Raw genomic sequence first — 20,078 nt, 5'->3', positions numbered from 1 at the left:
TGAACTTTTCCACATTTTGTCACGTTACAACCACAAACGTAAATGTATTTTATTGGGATTTTATATGATAGACCAACACAAAATGGCGCATAATTGTGAAGTGGAAGAAAAATGATACATAGTTTTCAAATTTTTTTTACCAAATAAAAAACTGAAAAGTGGCGTGCAAAGGTATTCAGCCCCCCTGAGTCAATACTTTGTAGAACCACCTTTCGCTGCAATTACAGCTGCAAGTCTTTTGGGGTATGTCTCTATCAGCTTTGCACATCTAGTGACTGAAATTTTTGCCCATTCTTCTTTGCAAAATAGCTCAAGCTCAGTCAAATTGGATGGAGAGTGTCTATGAACAGCAATTTTCAAGTCTTGCTAGAGGTTCTCAATTGGATTTAGGTCTGGACTTTGACTGGGCCATTCTAACAATTGAATATGCTTTGATCATACAGCATTGTAGCTCTGGCTGTATGTTTAGGGTCGTTGTCAAGTCAAGTCAAGTCAAGTCAAGTCAAGTTTATTTGTCACATACACATACGAGATGTGCAGTGAAATGAAAGTGGCAATGCTCGCGGAACAACAAAACATCCAAACAAATTATAAACACAATCATAACACACATATTATTTTACATAATAAATAATAGAAGGAAAAACGTTCTGTACAGTTAGTCCCTGGTGAGAAAGGCGTTTACAGTCCGAATTGCCTCTGGGAAGAAACTCCTTCTCAACCTCTCCGTTCTCACCGCATGGCAACGGAGGCGTTTGCCTGACCGTAGCGGCTGGAACAGTCCGTTGCAGGGGTGGAAGGGGTCTCTCATGATTTTGTTTGCTCTGGAGTTGCACCTCCTGTTGTATAGTTCCTGCAGGGGGGTGAGTGAAGTTCCCATAGTACGTTCGGGCCGAACGCACTACTCTCTGCAGAGCCTTCTTGTCCTTGGCAGAGCAATTCCCGAACCAGATGGTAATGTTCCCGGACAAGATGCTTTCCACCGCAGCTGCGTAGAAGCACTGGAGGATCCTCGGAGACACTCTGAATTTCCTCAATTGCCTGAGGTGGTAAAGGCGCTGCCTTGCCTTACTCACCAGTGCTGAGGCGTGTGATGACCATGTCATATCCTCAGAGATGTGGACTCCCAGATATTTAAAACAGTTCACCCTATCCACAGGATCCCCATTTATCCTCAATGGAGTGTACGTCCTCGGATGATGTGCCCTCCTAAAGTCCATGATCAGCTCCTTCGTTTTTTTGATGTTCAAGAGGAGGCTGTTCTCCTGGCACCAGAGTGCTAGATCAGCCACCTCCTCCCGGTAGGCCCTCTCATCATTGTCTGAGATCAGGCCCACCACCACAGTGTCATCAGCAAACTTAATTATTGAATTGGAGCTGAACCTAGCCACACAGTCATGTGTGTACAGGGAGTACAATAGGGGGCTGAGGACGCAACCCTGGGGCGATCCTGTGCTCAGGGTGAGGGACTTCGATGTATTCCCTCCCATCTTGACTACCTGGGGCCTGGCGGTGAGAAAGTCCAGGACCCAGGCACACAGGGAGGTGTTGAGCCCCAATTCCAGTAGCTTCCCGGCCAGTCTGGTGGGGACTATCGTGTTGAAGGCTGAACTGTAGTCTATGAACAGCATCCTCACGTAGCCCCCCTTCTGGCTGTCCAGATGGGAGAGAGCGGTGTGCAAGACCTGGGAGACCGCATCGTCCGTGGACCTGTTCGGACGGTATGCAAACTGCAACGGGTCCATGTTCCGAGGGAGGAAGGCGCAGATGTGATTCTTCACCAGCCTCTCAAAGCATTTCATGACTACCGAGGTAAGGGCCACCGGACGGTAGTCATTCAGGCAGGCTGGGGAGGCATTTTTTGGTACCGGTACAATGATGGCTTTTTTGAAGCAGGCAGGGACCACGGACTTGTCCAGGGAGAGGTTGAATAATGTAGTGAGCACTGGAGCTAGCTGCGTAGCACAGGACTTGTCCTGCTGGAAGGTGAACCTCCACCCCAGTCTCAAGTCTTTTGCCGACTCTAACAGGTTTTCTTCCAAGATTGCCCTGTATTTGCATCAACTCTGACCAGCTTCCCTGTCCCTGCTGAAGAAAAGCATCCCCACAGCATGATGCTGCCACCACCATGTTTCACAGTGGGGATGGTGTGTTCAGGGTGATGTGCAGTGTTAGTTTTCCGCCACACATAGCGTTTTGCATTTAGGCCAAAAACTTCAATTTTGGTCTCATCTGACCAGAGCACCTTCCTCCACATGTTTGCTGTGTCCCCCACATGGCTTGTGGCAAACTGCAAACGGGACTTCTTATGGCTTTTTTTCCAACAATGGCTTTCTTCTTGCCACTCTTCCATAAAGGCCCGATTTGTGGAGTGCACGACTAATAGTTGTCCTGTGGACAGATTCTCCCACCTGAGCTGTGGATCTCTGCAGCTCCTCCAGAGTTACCATGGGCCTCTTGGCTGCTTCTCTGATCAATGCTCTCCTTGCCCGGCCTGTCAGTTTAGTTGGACGGCCATGTCTTGGTAGGTTTGCAGTTGTGCCATACTCCATTTTCGGATGATGGATTGAACAGTGCTCCATCAGATGTTCAAAGCTTGGGATATATTTTTATAACCTAACCCTGCTTTAAACTTCTCCACAACTTTATCCCTGACCTGTCTGGTGTGTTCCTTGGGCTTCATGATGCTGTTTGTTCACTAATGTTCTCTAACAAACCTCTGAGGCCTTCACAGAACAGCTGTATTTATACTGAGATTAGATTACACACAAGTGGACTCTATTTACTAATTAGGTGACTTCTGAAGACAATTGGCTGCACTGGATTTTATTTAGGGCTATCAGAGTAAAGGGGCTGAATACTTTTGCACGCCACACTTTTCAGTTTTTTATTTGTAAACAAATTTGAAAACCATGTATCATTTTCCTTCTACTTCACAATTATGCGCCACTTTGCATTGGTCTATCACATAAAATCCCAACAAAATACATTTATGTTTGTGGTTGTAACGTGACAAAATGTGGAAAAGTTCAAGGGGTATGAATACTTTTGCAAGCCACTGTATTATGCAAACCAGCCTCTATCCCAACCTCTACTAGATTTCTCCCCACTCCCATGAAAACCGCCGTATGTAAGCACCATAAATGAGGACCACACACACCCTGGTTATTCTCGCTTTTCTCCCCTCTCTCATTGGGTTGAAGATATATTGGTATCTTCCAATCTACCTTGTTGCTGCCCATGCACTTTTTTTTAATCTGCACTTGGTCTTCAGCTATAACATTTTATTATACATTCTGTTTCCTTTTCTCTTTTACATTATCTTGCTGTACTTATGTATGGCTTGATATGCCTGGATAGTGCATGTAGTTGTCTTACTGTACGTAAGTATACATGACAATAAACCAAACACCAAGGTGGTAAATGCTAAAGGCTTCTCTTTTGAGGATCAGTGTTCATAAGGTCATAAGGAATAGGAGTAGAATTAGGCCATTCGGCCCATCAAGTCTACTCAGCTATTCAATCATGGCTGATCTAACTCTCACTCCTAACCCCATTCTCCTGCCTTCTCCCCCACAACCTCTGACACCCGTACTGATAATGTGTTAAGGGCATTCCTAATTCAACCTGTGCCTCCTCGACTTCTGTTTATTTAAAAATTGGGACAGGCAACGTACATGGTGCAAAAAGCACTGTACAAGTAAAGATTGTTCACAATGTAGGTAGCATAACCATGTTTTTAAAAAAAATAGTGCCATGGAATCTTTTCCACAAATTCGGCTTTACAAATAATTGTGTTATCATATGACAAATTGAAATGTTGGTCCCTTTCCAATGTGAGATTCAAATTCCCAATCTTTTGTTATTCCAAGGTGAGAGTATTAACTGCTGAAGCGCAATCGGTACACTGTGATCAAACAAAACAAGAGGTGGTTTGAGAGGAACTGCAATTGTTTACTGCCGGTATAGTTGTTAAACTATGGTAAAATAAGGTACCATAACCCAGTCGTGCTCTGAGCTTCACTGTGAGGCTGGAGACTAAGAGGTGGGAGGGCAGTCTTTTGCTTCATCTCATCATGATATAAAGATCAGAGCCATGTACTCTCCAGAGTTTATTATCAGTAAATGTATCTGGGCACTTCCACTGCCTTTATTTTTCATTCACGCATATGCAGGGTATAAAAACACACAACCCCCCTGTGCTTTACAGATGTTAGGCAGCTGGCTAATTGTACAGCCCTCCTTCAGAATAATTGCATTACTTTCTGTGTCTTTTAATCTTCCTTGCAGGCTTGTCTTGTGCATTGGAAGTTCCAATCAACTGTGTTGTTGCATTTCGCTGTGTTATCTCTTCTGAATCATCTCTGGGCTATTTTTGAAAATATCAAATCTGTTTCAGATTTAGGATATTGGCTCAGAAAACACTTGGCAATCAAATCTCTGTGGTCTGGCACCTGTCCAGCTCATTTTCTGTGGATGAGTTGTGCTGTCTTTTATGGATAGGAAAGAACTGCAGATGCTGGTTTAAATCAAAGGTAGACACAAAATGCTGGAGTAACTCAGCGGGACAGGCAGCGGGACATCTACGGCCTGTCCCGCTGAGGTACTCCAGCATTTTGTGTCTACCTGCCTTTCATGGAGGTGGATACAGCAGTTGGAATTGAGCTGCTAAATTCTGGTCTTTTAACAGCTTCCACTCCTGGATCCTCTGCATTATAGAAACATAGATCATAGGTGCTGGAGGAGGCCATTTGGCTCTTCGAGCCAGCACCGCCATTCAATATGATCATGACTGATAATCGAAAATCAGTATCCCGTTCTGGCTTTTTCCCCATATTCCTTAATTCCCTTAGCCGTAAGAGGTAAATCTAATTTTGGGTGGTGGGTGTGTGTTTGCGGGGGTGGGGTTGGGCAGGGGTTTAGGCAGGGGGGCTTGTGGGGGGAGGGGTGTATGGGGGAGAGGGGGGGTGGGCATGGGGGGGAGAAAAGACAGGGGAAGAGAGAGGGGCATCATGGGGGAGGGTGGGAGGAGCCAGCGAGGGGGACCAGAGAGGTAGTGGCTGGAATTGGCGGTGCGATGGGGACTCGCAGCGGTGGCTGGTCGATCTCCTCTGCCGGAATCAGAGTCTCCGCTTTCCGTTTGGCGACATCACCGACGCTGGGCTGGGCTGGTTCTCCCATGCTTGGCTGGGCTGGGTCGGGTCTCTGATGCTGGGCTGCTGCTTGGGGCTGGGCTGCTGCTTTGGGGCGGGGCTGCTTTGGGTCCCTCCGAAAGTCCGGTGGGATACCTCCGCCGGCCATCCTCATCTCCAATAAAGACGCAATGGCGCAGAAAGGGGCGGACTGTCCCGGAAGTGACAGGGGACGAGACTGCGCGGCGCTGGAAGGTAGGAGAAGAAATCGATCTGCGCATGCGTGGTTTTTAAGATTTTTAAACCTTGCTAACTTTTACGACATTCAACCGATCGGAACGAAACTTGGTGCAATCGCAGCATAGAAGAACGGCGAGTGAACTGGCGAAAAATCGTAGCGCTATCGTGAGCCGTTTTTGTACAAATAGAATGACCATCAAACTGGAAGATAACAAGATCAGAGAGATAGATAGATAGATAGATAGATAGATAGATAGATAGATAGATAGATAGATAGATAGATAGATAGATAGATAGATAGATAGATAGATAGATAGATAGATCAAACACAGGAAAATGGGATTAGCTTTGAAAGGCAACAATAAACAAGCTGTTGGAGGAGCTCAACAGGTTAGGCAGCACCTGTGGAGGCAGAGTCCCGATGCCTGGTCTTGACCTGCAGCATGGACCATTTCTCTGACTCCACAGATTCTGCTTGACCCAGCGAGTTCCTCCACCAGTTTTGTTTTGCGTTAGATTACATCTGCAGTCTTTAGTGTCTATCTAGATACACATCTTGGTTGACATGGATGAGTTGGGCTGAAAGTCCTGTTTCTCTGCTATATAACGTTTATAAATACATACTTTTTCAAAATGCTCTCCATGTCAAATCGCATTGTGATTCCTTTGCTTTTTCGTAAAAGAAAATCTTGCATGTATTTGGAGCATTTTACCTGCCAAAATAAGTTACAACCCATGAAGCACTTGAGAAATGTATTCACAGCTGTAATGTAGGAAATACCACAGCCAGCTCCCACGCACAGCAATATGACAAAAACAAATAATTTGATTTTGGTTATGTTGATTGAAGGATATGTATTGACCAAATGATGGTGTTAATGCCACTATTCTCACTCATATCAATGCAATGGGGTATTTTACATCCAACCGGGGATCAACTTGAAGGGATAGTACAACGATGAAAAATGTGAGGTGATCCATATTGGAAATGAAAATAGAAATGCTGAGTATTTTTTAAATTATATGAAAGCAAGAAATGCCTGAGTATCCTTGATCACAAATCACTGAACACTAATATTCTGGTGCAATTGTACATGTGTCAGGATGAGCATGCTACCTGATGAGTCTCTTCTGCTCCTTCTCTATTGCTACCACATCCTTCTTGAGGCAACCAGTACACAATACTCCAAGTGTGGTTTAACCAATGCTATTTACAGCTGCAACATGACATTCCAACTCTTATACTCAGTGTCTTGGCCTATGAAGGCAAGCATACTAAATTCCTTAATCACTACCTTATCCACCTGTCTTGCCACTCTGAGGGAGCTATGGATTAGCATTCAAGATCTGTCAGTACATCCACAATCCTAAGGTGTCTGCCATTTACTCTTTACATCCTGCGGGAATTTGGCCTCTCAAAGTGCATTATCTGATGAAATTCCACCTGTCACTGCTCCACCCAGCATTCCAGCTGAATTATGTACCACTCTATCTTTAAACAACCTTCTTTCCTACCTACCATTCATAATTTCATGTTGGCTGCAAGCTTACTAATCATACCCCCACATTCCCATCCAAGTCATTTATATATAATACAAACAACAAAGGCTGCAGAGCTGATTCCTGCTGGAATCATTACAGATTTCCAGTCAGAAAAACAACCATCTACCACTACCATCTGCCTCTTCCCATCCAACATGCCTCAGATATCTTGTACCTTAATTTTCTGGACTAGTTTATTACCTTATTGAAAGCTTTACTTTCGTATAACCCACTTCTGAAACTCTACACTCATCAATTTTACTCATAATCTCCTCAAAAAAACTCTGCATCAAAGACATGATCTCCCCTGCACACAACCATACTGAACTCTCCTAATCAGTTCCTGCCTTTCTACATGAACTTAAATACTGTCCCTCAAGATTTTCTCCAACAACTTCCCTGCCATTGACATAACACTTAGAGGTCTATCCCTTATTGCCCTTTTTGAACAAGGGGATAAAATTAACTATCCGCCAGGTTGCTGGTACTTCACCTGTGGCTAACAAAGATGCAAAAATCTTTGACAGATATATCAATCTCCTTTTATTGCGTCCCTTGTCATTTTGGGATAGATTCTGTTAGGCCCTGAGGATTATCTACCCTATTGTGCTCCATGATTTCATGCACTCTATCCTTCCTGATAGAGATGTGCTCCAGAATGTCAGCTTACTCTCCCTTAACTCTCGAACCCGCACATCTAGCTCATTCTGGGCAGGTGAGAAACAATTTCTTAGCCAGGGGCTTGTGAAGTGGTGCTGAAGAATCAGTCAGTGCATTTTTGACGGATCAATAGATTGTTAGATATTGAGGGAATTGAGGTAAATGGGAATAGAGCAGGTAGATAGTACTAGGTCAACAATGATCTGATGAATGGAAGGATAGGTGCAAGAAGAACAGAAAAAACAATCCCCTGGTGTAGGAACTAATAAATTGTTGTGGAATATGAGTAGACATAGAGTTTTGTTTTGTTGACAAAATGCAGTGAATGGCGTGCAAGGTAAAAATCATTATTAATGTCTGAATTGCCGGGATCATGGAAACGTTCTGTTTTTTCAGGGTCTGCAATGAGTCTTTATTAAGAGATGATCTGATTGACACTCAAAACATCCCTGGAGTCTTTTCAGGATGGAGCTGCAGAGGATTTTTTCTCTTGTTAAAGAATCTGAAACTATGGGGTCAATGTTTATAAAAAAGGGGGTCACTGATGTGGTAAAACTGTTTTTTTGAGGCGTGCAAGTCTTTGAAGCTCTTCAAAGAATTATGATGTAAGACTGAATATTTTGCAGTCAACAGTAATGGATTCTTTAGAAGCAAGAGAATGCTTGCTTTGCTTCTGGGTAGGCAGAAATGCAGAACTGAGGTTACAGCCAAATTAACTAGGATCTATTGAATGGTAGGGCAGCCATGGGGGGCTTAATGGTCTAATGACGATCTAAAATTCACATGGTTATATACTTTTGTTTCAGTTCTTGTGGAACTGTCTCTTCACAGAGCAATAGAAAGCATGATGGGAGAGGTGGTTGAGTAAATGTTTTGAACGGTATGCTTTGAGCATGGTTCAGACCTATCCTGGGACTTGAGTTCACCCTCTGGGAACCTGAATAGTCCACGTGTGGCAACTTTGCGATGGTTCATGAGTCCTTACCTGTGGACTATTTAAATTAAATTAAATTAAATACCTATGGACTATATTGCATTTAAAATACTGATATACAGAGAAAAGTATTTTGAACATTAGACAATACAAGGTACCATATCCTATATTTCCTATTTCAAGGTACCATATCCTACATATTTATTTATTTATTTATTTACATACCACATTTGGTGTCTGAAAAGACAGAATTTGTCTAACATAACTAATAGGATTGCTGATGGCCTTTCAAAGGCCGTTTCAATTATTTTCTAAATGCTATCTTGATTTTTTTCATAGGCAAAAGACTTATCACCAGAAGTCACATAAGAAACTCATTAACACAAATGATGCTTTTCTGAATAAAACACATGTTGTTTAACGTGACCTGAATGATGTTGGTATAAAGTTTTATTTCTGAGCTGCATTCATATGTTGGAAACCTGGTGTACATAGCTAGGGCTTGAAGTATTAAAATGGACTTTGTTTAATTTGTGTCTCTTCCAATTCCTTGTGTCCTCTTGATTTGGCTGTGAGCCACATCAATCAAAGGCATATTCCTGCTTCATCATTTTAGCTATGCCCATCAGCTATGTTTAAAGTTCTGGGCTCAGACAGTTCCCTTGAGGTCTTTGCTTGACATTCCCAGCATTATTCCCAATCCAGGACCTCTTTTACCTATATAATCCTCCGACATTTTCGCCACCTCCAACGGGATTCCATCACTGGTCACATCTTCCCATCTCCTCCCTTTTCTGCTTTCCACAGAGATCGTTCCCTGCGTAACTCCCTGGTCAACTCGTCCCTTCCAACCCAAACCACTCCCTCCGCTGGTACTTTCCCTTGCAACCACAGGAAATGCTGCACTTGTCGCTTTACCTCCCCCCCCCCCTTGACTCCATCCAATGACCCAAGCAATCTTTCCAGGTGAGGCAGAGGTTCACCTGCACCTCCTCCAACCTCATCTACTGCATCCACTGTTCCAGGTGTCAACTTCTTTTCAACGGCGAGACCAAGCACAGGCTTGGCGATCACTTTGCCCAACACCTCTGCTCAGTTCGCAATAACCAACCTGATCTCCCAGTAGCTCAGCACTTCAACTCCCCCTCCCATTCCTAATCCGACCTTTCTGTCCTGGGCTTCCCCCATTGCCCAGTGCAAATTGGAGGAATAGCACGTCATATTTTGCTTGGGTAGTTTACACCCCAGCAGTATGAACATTGACTTCTCCAATTTCAGGTAGTCTATGCTTTCTCCCTCCTTCCCCTCTCCTTCCCCTCCCCTTCCCAGCTCTCCCACAAGCCTACTGTCTCTTACTGCCTTTTCTCCCGACATCAGTCTGAAGAAGGGAAGGGTCTCGACCTGAAACGTCGCCTATTCCTTCTCTCCATAGTTGCTGCCTCAGCCGCTGAGTTTCTCCAGCATTTTTGTCTACCTTCCAAATGAAGAAGGATCATTTACGATGGCATGAAAACCTTGAGTCCCTTTGACTAGAGCTCACCATCCCAAAGTAAAGGGAAGGACCCAAACTACCCACTTCCACATGCCATTCAACACCCCCTTCTGCATCGCTGGCGGTAGCTATAGTTCACACACTGGCCTCATTAACCACTTCCGAGCTCTCGGAAATGGTCCAAATGCAAGTCATCCTAGAATCCAAGGGCTGCTTAGGTAAAAGTAGTAAATGAGATGACCTATCCTAACCTCTTTGCAGCTAAAATTTCAGCTTCTCTCATTTCTGTCCCTGCCGATAAATGAGAAATCATTCTTCAGGCAGGCTGAATAAGTTATCTGGACATTTCACATGTCGCACTGCTGTTGACTTTATTTGCAGGTGATTTGCACCAGCAAGCGTCAACGAAGAAGATAAAATTCCATTAAAAAATGGGTGGTGAATTTTGTGACATGCTAAGGCATCCAGGAATTTGTGCAGAACTGGTTATTAACTTTCAATTCTATAATGCATTTTTTTTGGTTCAGTGCAAATGAATTTGTCGTTCTACATTAGAGCAGGTTGTTTGAAATATATTAAAAAACTTTAGCAAGATATTGAACTCAAGTTCTTTTTGTATTTATATTGCCATCTTCTCGTTGATTGTTTTACTCTTATTCCTTATAATTAATCTTGTCAGCACTGCTATGAGGTGGGGTCTTTATTATTTATCAATATAATTTTCTGTTGAAATGTATTTTAGGTTTCCAGAACCTGACCAATGGACTACATACTTCTTTTTTTGTAATGATTTAGTGCATTTATCTGTGCTGTATATTATTTGACGTATCTGTCTTTTTATTTCAGAAACTAGCTTGGCCAGAGCACAAGTGTGAATGCAAGTGTTTGAGAAGCATTTATCCTCAAGTTCCAACTGATATGGTTCGGCTTGTTGCAAAGATAATCTTTAAATTGGTAAGTTGATGGAGCATGGATAATTAGTTGAATTTGATATTACAGAAGGTTTAGCAGATTTGTGAAGGGATTCAAATGAAATATCAGATCCGGGCATGGTAGCAGTATTCTTTATATACATCGTGATCCTGTTTTAGTTCATGTACTGTTCACCACTTTTGTTTGACATTTGTATGTGTAATTTATGTGTAATTTATGTTTTTGTGTGTAGTCTAAGTCTATGTGCCCGTTATGCTGCTGCAAGCAAGATTATCATTGTACGTCTACCTCACTGCAATTATGCCTGTGACAATAAATTCAACTTGATTTGACTTGCTGTGCGCCCATTTATGGAGACTTACTCACATGTACTTGTTTTCTCCCTCGTGTCCACTCACACACTTCTACAGATTCAATTCAGGCAATCGTGCATTTTCTTATGTGACCTTCTTAATTCTTACATGCATCTTCTTAGTCCTTACATGAATGGGCCTCGATCGCTCTCCGAAATGCTGGTTTTCCAGTTAAGATGTCAGTATTCATCTGTTATCAATCCACTACTTTATGCATTGGTCATTTTATGTTGTTCATGTGTGTACAATTTTGTGTATAAATAGTGTCCAAAGCCAGTAGAACAGAAGTTTGGAAGAGCATGATATTGGCACGATATTGCAGTGGCTAATTTGTACTTTTATGAAAATAAATCATGTTCAGCATATTTCCTCCCACCCCTCACCTCCCAGTATGTATTGTTATAATCTCTGTTATTCAACACTCCGCACATTTGTTATCAGTAATTAAAACATGTACATGACTCTTGGAGTTCTTCGCTGTAATGATAATGATGTCTTCTCTGCTCCATTGTGATTAGCCTGTGGTTGGCAGTTCAGTGATCATAATGATCTGATGTAGTAATGTTCTCAACAAATACATGTAATTTCCTAATCTACGCAGTAAAACAAATAACAGATGAGATCATTCAGGCTGCAGGAAGATAAATGTTCTTCAGTGACACTACAACCTTGATTGTAAGGGTTAGAAGACCTTCAATTTAGTAAAGGGCCTGTCCCACTTTCACAACCTAATTCACGACCTCTGCCGAGTTTGCCCTTGACTCATACTCGCAGCATGGTCGTCACGAGGTCGATGGAGGTCGTCACGAGGTCGTAGGAAGTCGTAGGTAGGTCGTAGCAGGCCGTAATGCTAGTCGTAGATACTCGTGGCATCAGGTAGTCGGGGCGTTTTTTCTAGCATGATGAAAAATGTCCACGAGTAAAAAAGGTCGTGAATTAGGTCGTGAAAGTGGGACAGGCTCTTAAAGCTCCCTTCTCATTGGCAACAAACCGACGGAAACTGTTGTTTAACCTGGTCAAGGATCAGGATGTTCCGAATTATAATTAAAAACCAGAAAATGTGAGAAATACTCAGCATGCCAGGCAGCAGCAGCTGTAAAAAGTGATTTCAATTCAATGACACCATATTGGATTTAGAAATACATAGAAATCAAAGGTATTTTAAGTTGCAGAAGATAGGAATGGGTGAAGAGAGAGGAAATTGCTGTGGTGGTGGGGAAATCAGGTGAGACTGATTGGAAGAAGTAGTGGTATTGCTGGTCGAGAGGACGCTGAACTGTTTGAAGAAGATGGTATTGGACAAGTAATCTGCATGGTGACATTGGTTGAGGGATCAATATTGGCTAATACTCTTATTAAAATTTTGTACACCGTTTCAGTGACACATGGGAAGTGTAAAGGTGAAAGGTTCAGTTCAGTTGAGTTTAGTTTATTGTCACTTGTACCGAGTTACAGTGAAAAGCTTTTGTTGCGTGCAACCAGTCAGCAGAAAGTACATGATTACAATCGATTCATTTATAGTGTATAGATACATGATAAGGGAATAATGTTTAGTGCAAGGTAAAGCCAGCTACGTCCGATCAAGGATAGTCCGAGGGTCATCAAAGAGGTAGATAGTCGTTCAGCACGGCGCTCAGGTTGTGGTAGGATGATTCAGTTGCTAGCAGCTTGGTAGAAACGTGGTGGTGTGTGCTTTCACACTTCTATACCTTTTGTCTGAGGGGAGAAGAGGGAGTGGCCAGGGTGCGACTCGTCTTTGATTATGTTGCAGGACTTGCCGAGGCAGCGTGAGACATAAATGGAGTCAATGGAAGGGAGGTTGGTTTGTGTGATGGTCTGGGCTGCATCCAAAATTCGCTGCAATTTCTTGCAGAAAGGCTCACTTTTTTTGTTGGCTGCGAATTGTAACTGCTAAAATTACAAAACCTTTGTTTTAAGTGGCCAAGATCACAATAAAAAAATTAATTCAATCTTAATTCTTAACAATGCTTCAACAGGGCCATTCTGGATTGGATTGCCTTAGTGCTGTCCTTTGGCAATCCTGGTTTAGATCTCTACAGCTGGTTTTGCAATTCCCACTTAAGGAGAGAGAAAAAATCAGCTTGGGTCCTTCTTTGATAGTTGTCCAACAGTCTACTGTAAGAATCCATGAGAGGACGTAAGAATGAAAATAAATCAACTATTGCCTTTGTATCATTGTCTTTCATAATGCTTTAATGTCTCAAAATGTTTGGTAATCCGATAGCTATTGTTGAAACGTGACCCTGGTTACCATGGATGAAAAACATGGTCCAATTTATGCATGCACAGGTCCCACAAGCAGTAAAGTGAGTCATCCTGATTGATGGATAAATCTAAGCCTGGACTACAGAAGGAATCCCTTGCCTTGAAATTATACAATATATATCTGAGGCAGATACATAGAAAATAGATGCAGGAGTAACCCATTCGGTCCTTCGAGCCAGCAATGTGATCATGGCTGATCATCCACAATCAGTACCCCGTTCCTGCCTTCTCTCCATATCCCTTGATTCCACTAGCCCGAAGAGCTCTATCTAACTCTCTTTTGAATGCATCTAGTGAAATGGCCTCCACTGCCTTCTGAGGCAGAGAATTCCACAAACTCTCTGGGTGAAAAAGTTTTTCCTAATCTCGGTTCTAAATGCCCTACCCCTTATTCTTAAACTGTGGCCTCTGGTTTTGGACTCCCCCAACATCGGGAACATGTTTCCTGCATCTAGCGTGCCCAATCCTTTAATAATTTTATGTTACTATAAGAGTTCCTCTCATCCTAAATTCCAGTGAATACAAGCCCAGTAGCTACATTCGTTCATCATATGACAATGTAGGACAATCCCGGGAATTAACCTTGTGAACCTATGCTGCACTCCTTCAATAGCACAAATGTCCTTCCTCAAATTAGGAGACCAAAACTGCCCACAATACTCCAAGTGTGGTCGCACCAGGGCCCTGTGCAACTGCAGAAGGACCTCTTTGCTCCTTTACTCAAATCCTCTCGTTATGTAGGCTAACATGCCATTAGTTTTCTTCACTGCCTGCTGTACATGCATGCTTATTTTCAGTGACTGAGGACACCCAGGTCTTGTTGTACTTCCCCTTTTCCTAATCTGACACCATTCAGATAATAATCTGCCTTCTTATTTCTTGCCACCAACGTGGATAACCTCACATGTACCCACATTATACTGCATCTGCCCACTCACCCAACTTATCCAAGTCACCCTGCATCCTCATAGCATCCTCTTCACAGTTGACACTGCCACCCAGCTGTGTGTCATCTGCAAATTTGCTAATGTTACTTTTAATTCCTTCATCTAAATCATTAATATATATTGTAAATAGCTGCGGTCCCAACAACGAGCCTTGCGGCACCCCACTAGATGGAAGTCAGTTTAACATTTCAAGTGAAAGAGACTGGGGACAAGGAAAAGATTAAGCTTCATGTGACCTTCTCCCCACTTGAGAATGGCTTGCAGTGTCTATCAACTCCATACACAGGTGGCTGGGAATCATCCTTCATGCACCTGTAGCACGTTAGTAAACAGGCACAGCAGGTAATTAGGAAAGTAAATGGAATGTTTGCTTTTATTGCAAAAGGTAGGGAGGTCTTGATTGAGCTCTTCACATGATTGGTGAGGCCACACCAGGAGTTTATCTACAGTTTAATTCTCATTTTAAGAAGGGATACGCTTCTATTGGTAAGGATAACACTGTTGATTTCTGGGGTGAAGTGGTTATTTTCTGTGGAAAATCTGAGGAGGTTTTGTCGGTGTTGCCATTGAGAAGAAATGTGAGGTGTCTAATTGAAATGTTTACAATTCTGAGAGGGTTTGAATTGGTCGATGTAACAATGGTTGAAGGGGACACGTAGATGTAATGTATTTGATTTCCTGAAAGTATTTATGAAGTCACAAGAGCTAATGGGGTTAGGTATAATCCACTGGCATCTTGTGTCAAGATAAACAGGTCATTTTCAGTTTGGCAATGTCGTAACAAGTGTGGTGCCCATACAGATATCTATTATTGAAATGTATAAAATTGTATTTATTCAAATGTATAACATTTTCAGTTTGGCAAGTGTGGTGCCCATACGGATATCTTGGATAAAGGGACTGATTGTGCTGTAACAAACTTGCTGACGATAGGTGGATTAAGGGCCTGTCCCATTTACGCAATTTTTTAGGCGACTGTCATAGTCGTAGCAGGTTGCCGAAATACCGGCGACTGGACCCCCCCCCATGACAATGTCTACAACAAGCTACAACAACCTACCACCTAGTCGACAAGCTACCGACAATCGGTGACCCATTAGTATATCCACCTACGACAACCTCCGACCACACAGGCGACAACCAAAGTCAACCTACGTCCACCCACGACAAGCTACGACCCAGTTGACGACAACTCTAGATAACTGAAGGCAATTCAGTTGACAGTACCTGTTGCCGGTTGACGTAGGTAGTCGCCAATGGAATTCACGAAAGTCAGCACCGGGGGCAACCTACGTCGCCTGGCGGCAACCTACGACAGCATCTACATCAGGAGAAATCAAGCTACGCTCATTGGTGCCAACCCACTGTTGGCGAAACATTTTGAACATCCAGCGGCGACCAGAAAGACGCTACGACTCTTTGGGCGACTGAGACTACTCACGACGATACAGGCACCACCCCGGTGATCGTGTGGCGATAGCCTAGTCGCCTGTAGTCACCTAAAAAATAGACTAAATGGGACAGGCCCTTTAGCGAATAATGCGGAAGACATAAAGAACCTGCATAAGACATCAATAGGATAAGTGAGTGGGCACAATGTTGGCAGATGGGGTATAATATGAGTGAATGTGAAGAAAGAAATGGAATGAGACTATAGAATGTTCCTAAACAAAGGGTCATGGGGTTACAAATACATGAAGCACAAAGGTAGCTTGTAGGCAGATTAAGTCATTGGGAAGGCTAATGAAATGGTCTTCATTACAAGAGTTATAAAATACAAAAGTGGAAACGTTTGATGTAACTTTATAAAGTGCTGATCAGACATACCTGATGTACTCCTGACAGTTTTGATCTCTGTGTTGGTGGCAATGCAGAGAAGATTCACGAGATTAGTTCCTGGAATGAAAGGCGTATGAAGAAAGGTTCAGCAGGGTTGTCCTTTGCCAAATGATGTATAGAAGAATGAGTGGTGATCTTACAGGATTCTAAGTGGGGTTGATAAGGTGGACACAGAGAAAATGTTTCCCCTGGTGGAGTTATTGAGAACCTGGGGACATAGAATCAGAATAAGCGGTTGCCCATTTCAGACCGAGATGTGGAAGAAGTTCTTCTGTCCAAGGATCGTAACTTTTACCCAGAGTGTGTGAAGGCAGAGCCATTGAATGTATTCAAGGTAAAATTGACAGCTAGTTAAAGCACAAGGGACTCGAAAGAGCAGGGAAGTGGTGTTGAGGCCAGGGTTAGATCAGATATAATCTTACTGAAATGATAGAGCAGGCTGGAATTTTGCTCCTGTTCCTTACGTTCTAGTAAGAAGGTGGGTCTTTGGGATAATGGGAGCCCGGTGAAATTCCTTATGCTAAATTAAAGTTATTTATATTTGTTTTACAGATGACTGGCTCCTGCTCATCAGAAGAATTGTATTGTGTGACAGATCTTCAGTCCAGTAAGTTCTTGGTTCTGATCTCTGGGGTGAACTGTTTCAATTGATCTGTCCAGTTGGTCAAAAATGCTTTAAACTGCTTGGTGGGAATTGGAAGGTGGTTGCGGATGGTTAGTGATGGTAATGGCCGGTGGGGAAATGGTGAAACTGTTTTGGGATCTGAGTTTATTGATTATTTTATTGATATATATTAAATAATTCAACATTGACCTAATTCTGTTAAAGGCTGCGGGTATGCTTTGTAACCATATGTTTCAAGTTATATGAAGGCCATACATTCATTGAAACCCAAATAATGTCCAATCCGTTACCTCCTTTACAAGTTTACACTGGCACACCAGTTGAAATTGAAGCAGAAGGTGTGTATTAACAGACTCTGTGTCAGCTTTCCTGCGATGTTTCTCCTGGCTGCAGTCAGCTGTACAGACCTGGAATTCCTAACATTTGTAGTTTAATTTCCAAAAGTAACACTCCACACTGTATAATACTAACCACACCCTACCTCAGCACTAAACTACTGCAGACTTTGTTTAAGGGTCATATGTACTTGAGCTTGCAATATTTGTGATGGTTTGACTAAGATTGCTGATAACTTATTGTATTATTGTTAATTTATTTATTGTGTTGTTGCACTAATGCGCCTGTACAGCGGCGGCAAGTAAGAATTCCATTTGTTCTGTTCCCAGTTCATATGACAATTAAATAATCTTGCTTCTTGACATTTCTGGTGGTGGGTAATGTTGTTGTTTAATGATGGGTGAGATTTTTCAGACTGTTCTTTAGCTTCATAATCAATACTTTATTAATGGACAGGCTGACAGGCTCAAATAGAGCATAAGGACTTCCTACCTATAAGAACAAATGAGTAATTTCACTATTCAGTAAGGTTACAGCTAATCTTTCACAGAGAGCTACATTTTCCTGCACTAACCCCATATCCCTTGATTCCTTTATTATTTAAAAGCCTATCAGTTTCTGCCTTCAATATTAGAAATAGATTGGAATGCAAATGTTTTGTTTATAAAAAGCAAAACCAGCCACATCGCTAACAGAGACTTGAATCAGGAAGCAGCAGTGAGTATAACAACTGGTCAAAATGTCTTACATCTCTGTTTGAGCCACATACATTATGCAAACAAAGATGATGCAAAGGAAAAGCATCTCTGAACATGCAGGTAGGCAATCCAATCGACAGACAATCTTGCAGACTATTAGGCTCACTGGAAATTGAAATGGAGGAAGAATCACTCCTTCAGCCCCTTTGTGTGACGGAGCAGTTATATTAGCAGATGCTGATTCAGCCGATGATGAAATTGATTTTCAATGTAACTGTTCATCTTTGGCACATTCTTCAATTTTATTGTATTGTTTGATCTTGTCAGTTGAGCTTTCCCTTTTTAAAGAAGAAAAAAAAACTGATGTCTGTTCATGTGATTTGCTACAACAGTGACAACTTGTATTTGTATGTGATTTTTAATGTGGAAAAAATATTCCAACATTAGTGTACAAACTGAGATACTCAGCCACAAAAGAGATATTAACTCAGGAGACCAAAAGCTGATTCAAATGTTTTAAAGTTTTCTGGGAGCATCTGAAACAAGGAGAAAGAAGCTGAAAATTTGTGGGAGGGAATTCCAAAACTTTAGGAGGGCACATCATCCGAGGACGTACACTCCATTGAGGATAAATGGGGATCCTGTGGATAGGGTGAACTGTTTTAAATATCTGGGAGTCCACATCTCCGAGGATATGACATGGGCATCACACGCCTCAGCACGCGTGAGTAAGGCAAGGCAACGCCTTTACCACCTCAGGCAATTGAGGAAATTTAGAGTGTCTCCGAGGATCCTCCAGTGCTTCTACGCAGCGGCGGTGGAAAGCATCTTGTCCGGGAAAATTATCATCTGGTTTGGGAATTGCTCTGCCAAGGACAAGAAGACTCTGCAGAGAGTAGTGCGTTCGGCCGAACGCACTATGGGAACTTCACTCACCCCCCTGCAGGAACTATACATCAGGAGGTGCAACTCCAGAGCCAACAATATCATGAGAGACCCCTTCCACCCCTGCAACGGACTGTTCCAGCTGCTACGGTCAGGCAAACGCCTCCGTTGCCATGCGGTGAGAACAGAGAGGTTGAGAAGGAGTTTCTTCCCAGAGGCCATTCGGACTGTAAACGCCTATCTCACCATGGACTAACTCTACTGAACGTTTTTCCTTCCATTATTTATTATGTAAAGGTATATGTGTGTTATGATTGTGTTTATAGTTTGTTTGGTTATTTGTCTTTTTGCACAAAAGTCCGCGAGCATTGCCACTTTCATTTCACTGCACATCTCGTATGTGTATGTGACAAATAAACTTGACTTGACGACTTGAACTTCTGGTTGAGGCAGTGTAGGAAAGTGGCTGGCAGTAGTAGAGCAATGCAAATCAGGGATGTACTGTATGAGTGTGTAGAGAATTTGGAGCGCACAGAATCAGGAGGATATCAGCCTGGAGTGATTTACAGTGAAGTGGAGTAGAAGCCTTTTCAGTACAAAGGTGCAAAATTTAAAATCACTGCTTTGTCTGGTCAGGAGCACATGGACCAGTTGGTGCAGGGACGGTGGATGAATGGGACTAGTTGTGAGCCAGGATGAAGTCTTCAACAGTGGGTGAGCTGAGGAAGGCGCAGTCATGGGAAACATTTCACACATGTGAAAATACTATTCTGGCTGATATTTCTACACGTTTAGTTTAGTCTATTTTCACATGTACCGAGGTACAGTGATCAGCTTTTGCTGCATGCTAACCAGTCAGCGGATAGACAATACGTGATTATAGTCGAGCCATTCACAGTGCACAGATACATGTTAACTCGCCTATTGGTTTGCAATGAGATGATCTGAACAAAATATAGCCTAATGAAATACTTTCCAGTTTAGCCTTTAACCTGTTAGGTTGTTAGAGTCATGCAATTCATTGTCTCAAAAACATTAGAGAAGTTGCACAGATTTAATTAAGCACTTGGGTAGATGGAAATTTCCATCGGTTGGGATGGATTGGTCTAAAAATTAGAGCCCAGGGCATTCAAAAATGAGATCAGCAACAATTAGGGGCTCTGAGAGTGGTTGTAG

At 42.6% G+C, this 20,078-nt stretch overlaps 1 protein-coding gene across 1 annotated transcript in view; it reads left to right on the top strand.

Annotated features, from left to right (window-relative positions):
* smyd3 (SET and MYND domain containing 3) overlaps positions 1-20,078 on the top strand; it is a 745,780-nt gene that overhangs the window by 179,068 nt on the left and 546,634 nt on the right. Inside the window, exons 3-4 of the mRNA XM_055639282.1 lie at positions 10,847-10,954; positions 16,911-16,965. Coding sequence (XP_055495257.1) covers positions 10,847-10,954; positions 16,911-16,965 — 163 coding nt within the window. The remainder of the gene's footprint in view (positions 1-10,846; positions 10,955-16,910; positions 16,966-20,078) is intronic.

Source organism: Leucoraja erinacea, chromosome 8 (genome assembly GCF_028641065.1).
Source record: "Leucoraja erinacea ecotype New England chromosome 8, Leri_hhj_1, whole genome shotgun sequence".
Lineage (NCBI taxonomy): Eukaryota > Metazoa > Chordata > Chondrichthyes > Rajiformes > Rajidae > Leucoraja > Leucoraja erinaceus.
Note: the sequence above shows the minus strand (reverse complement) of the source record. Positions and strands in the feature narration are given on the sequence as shown.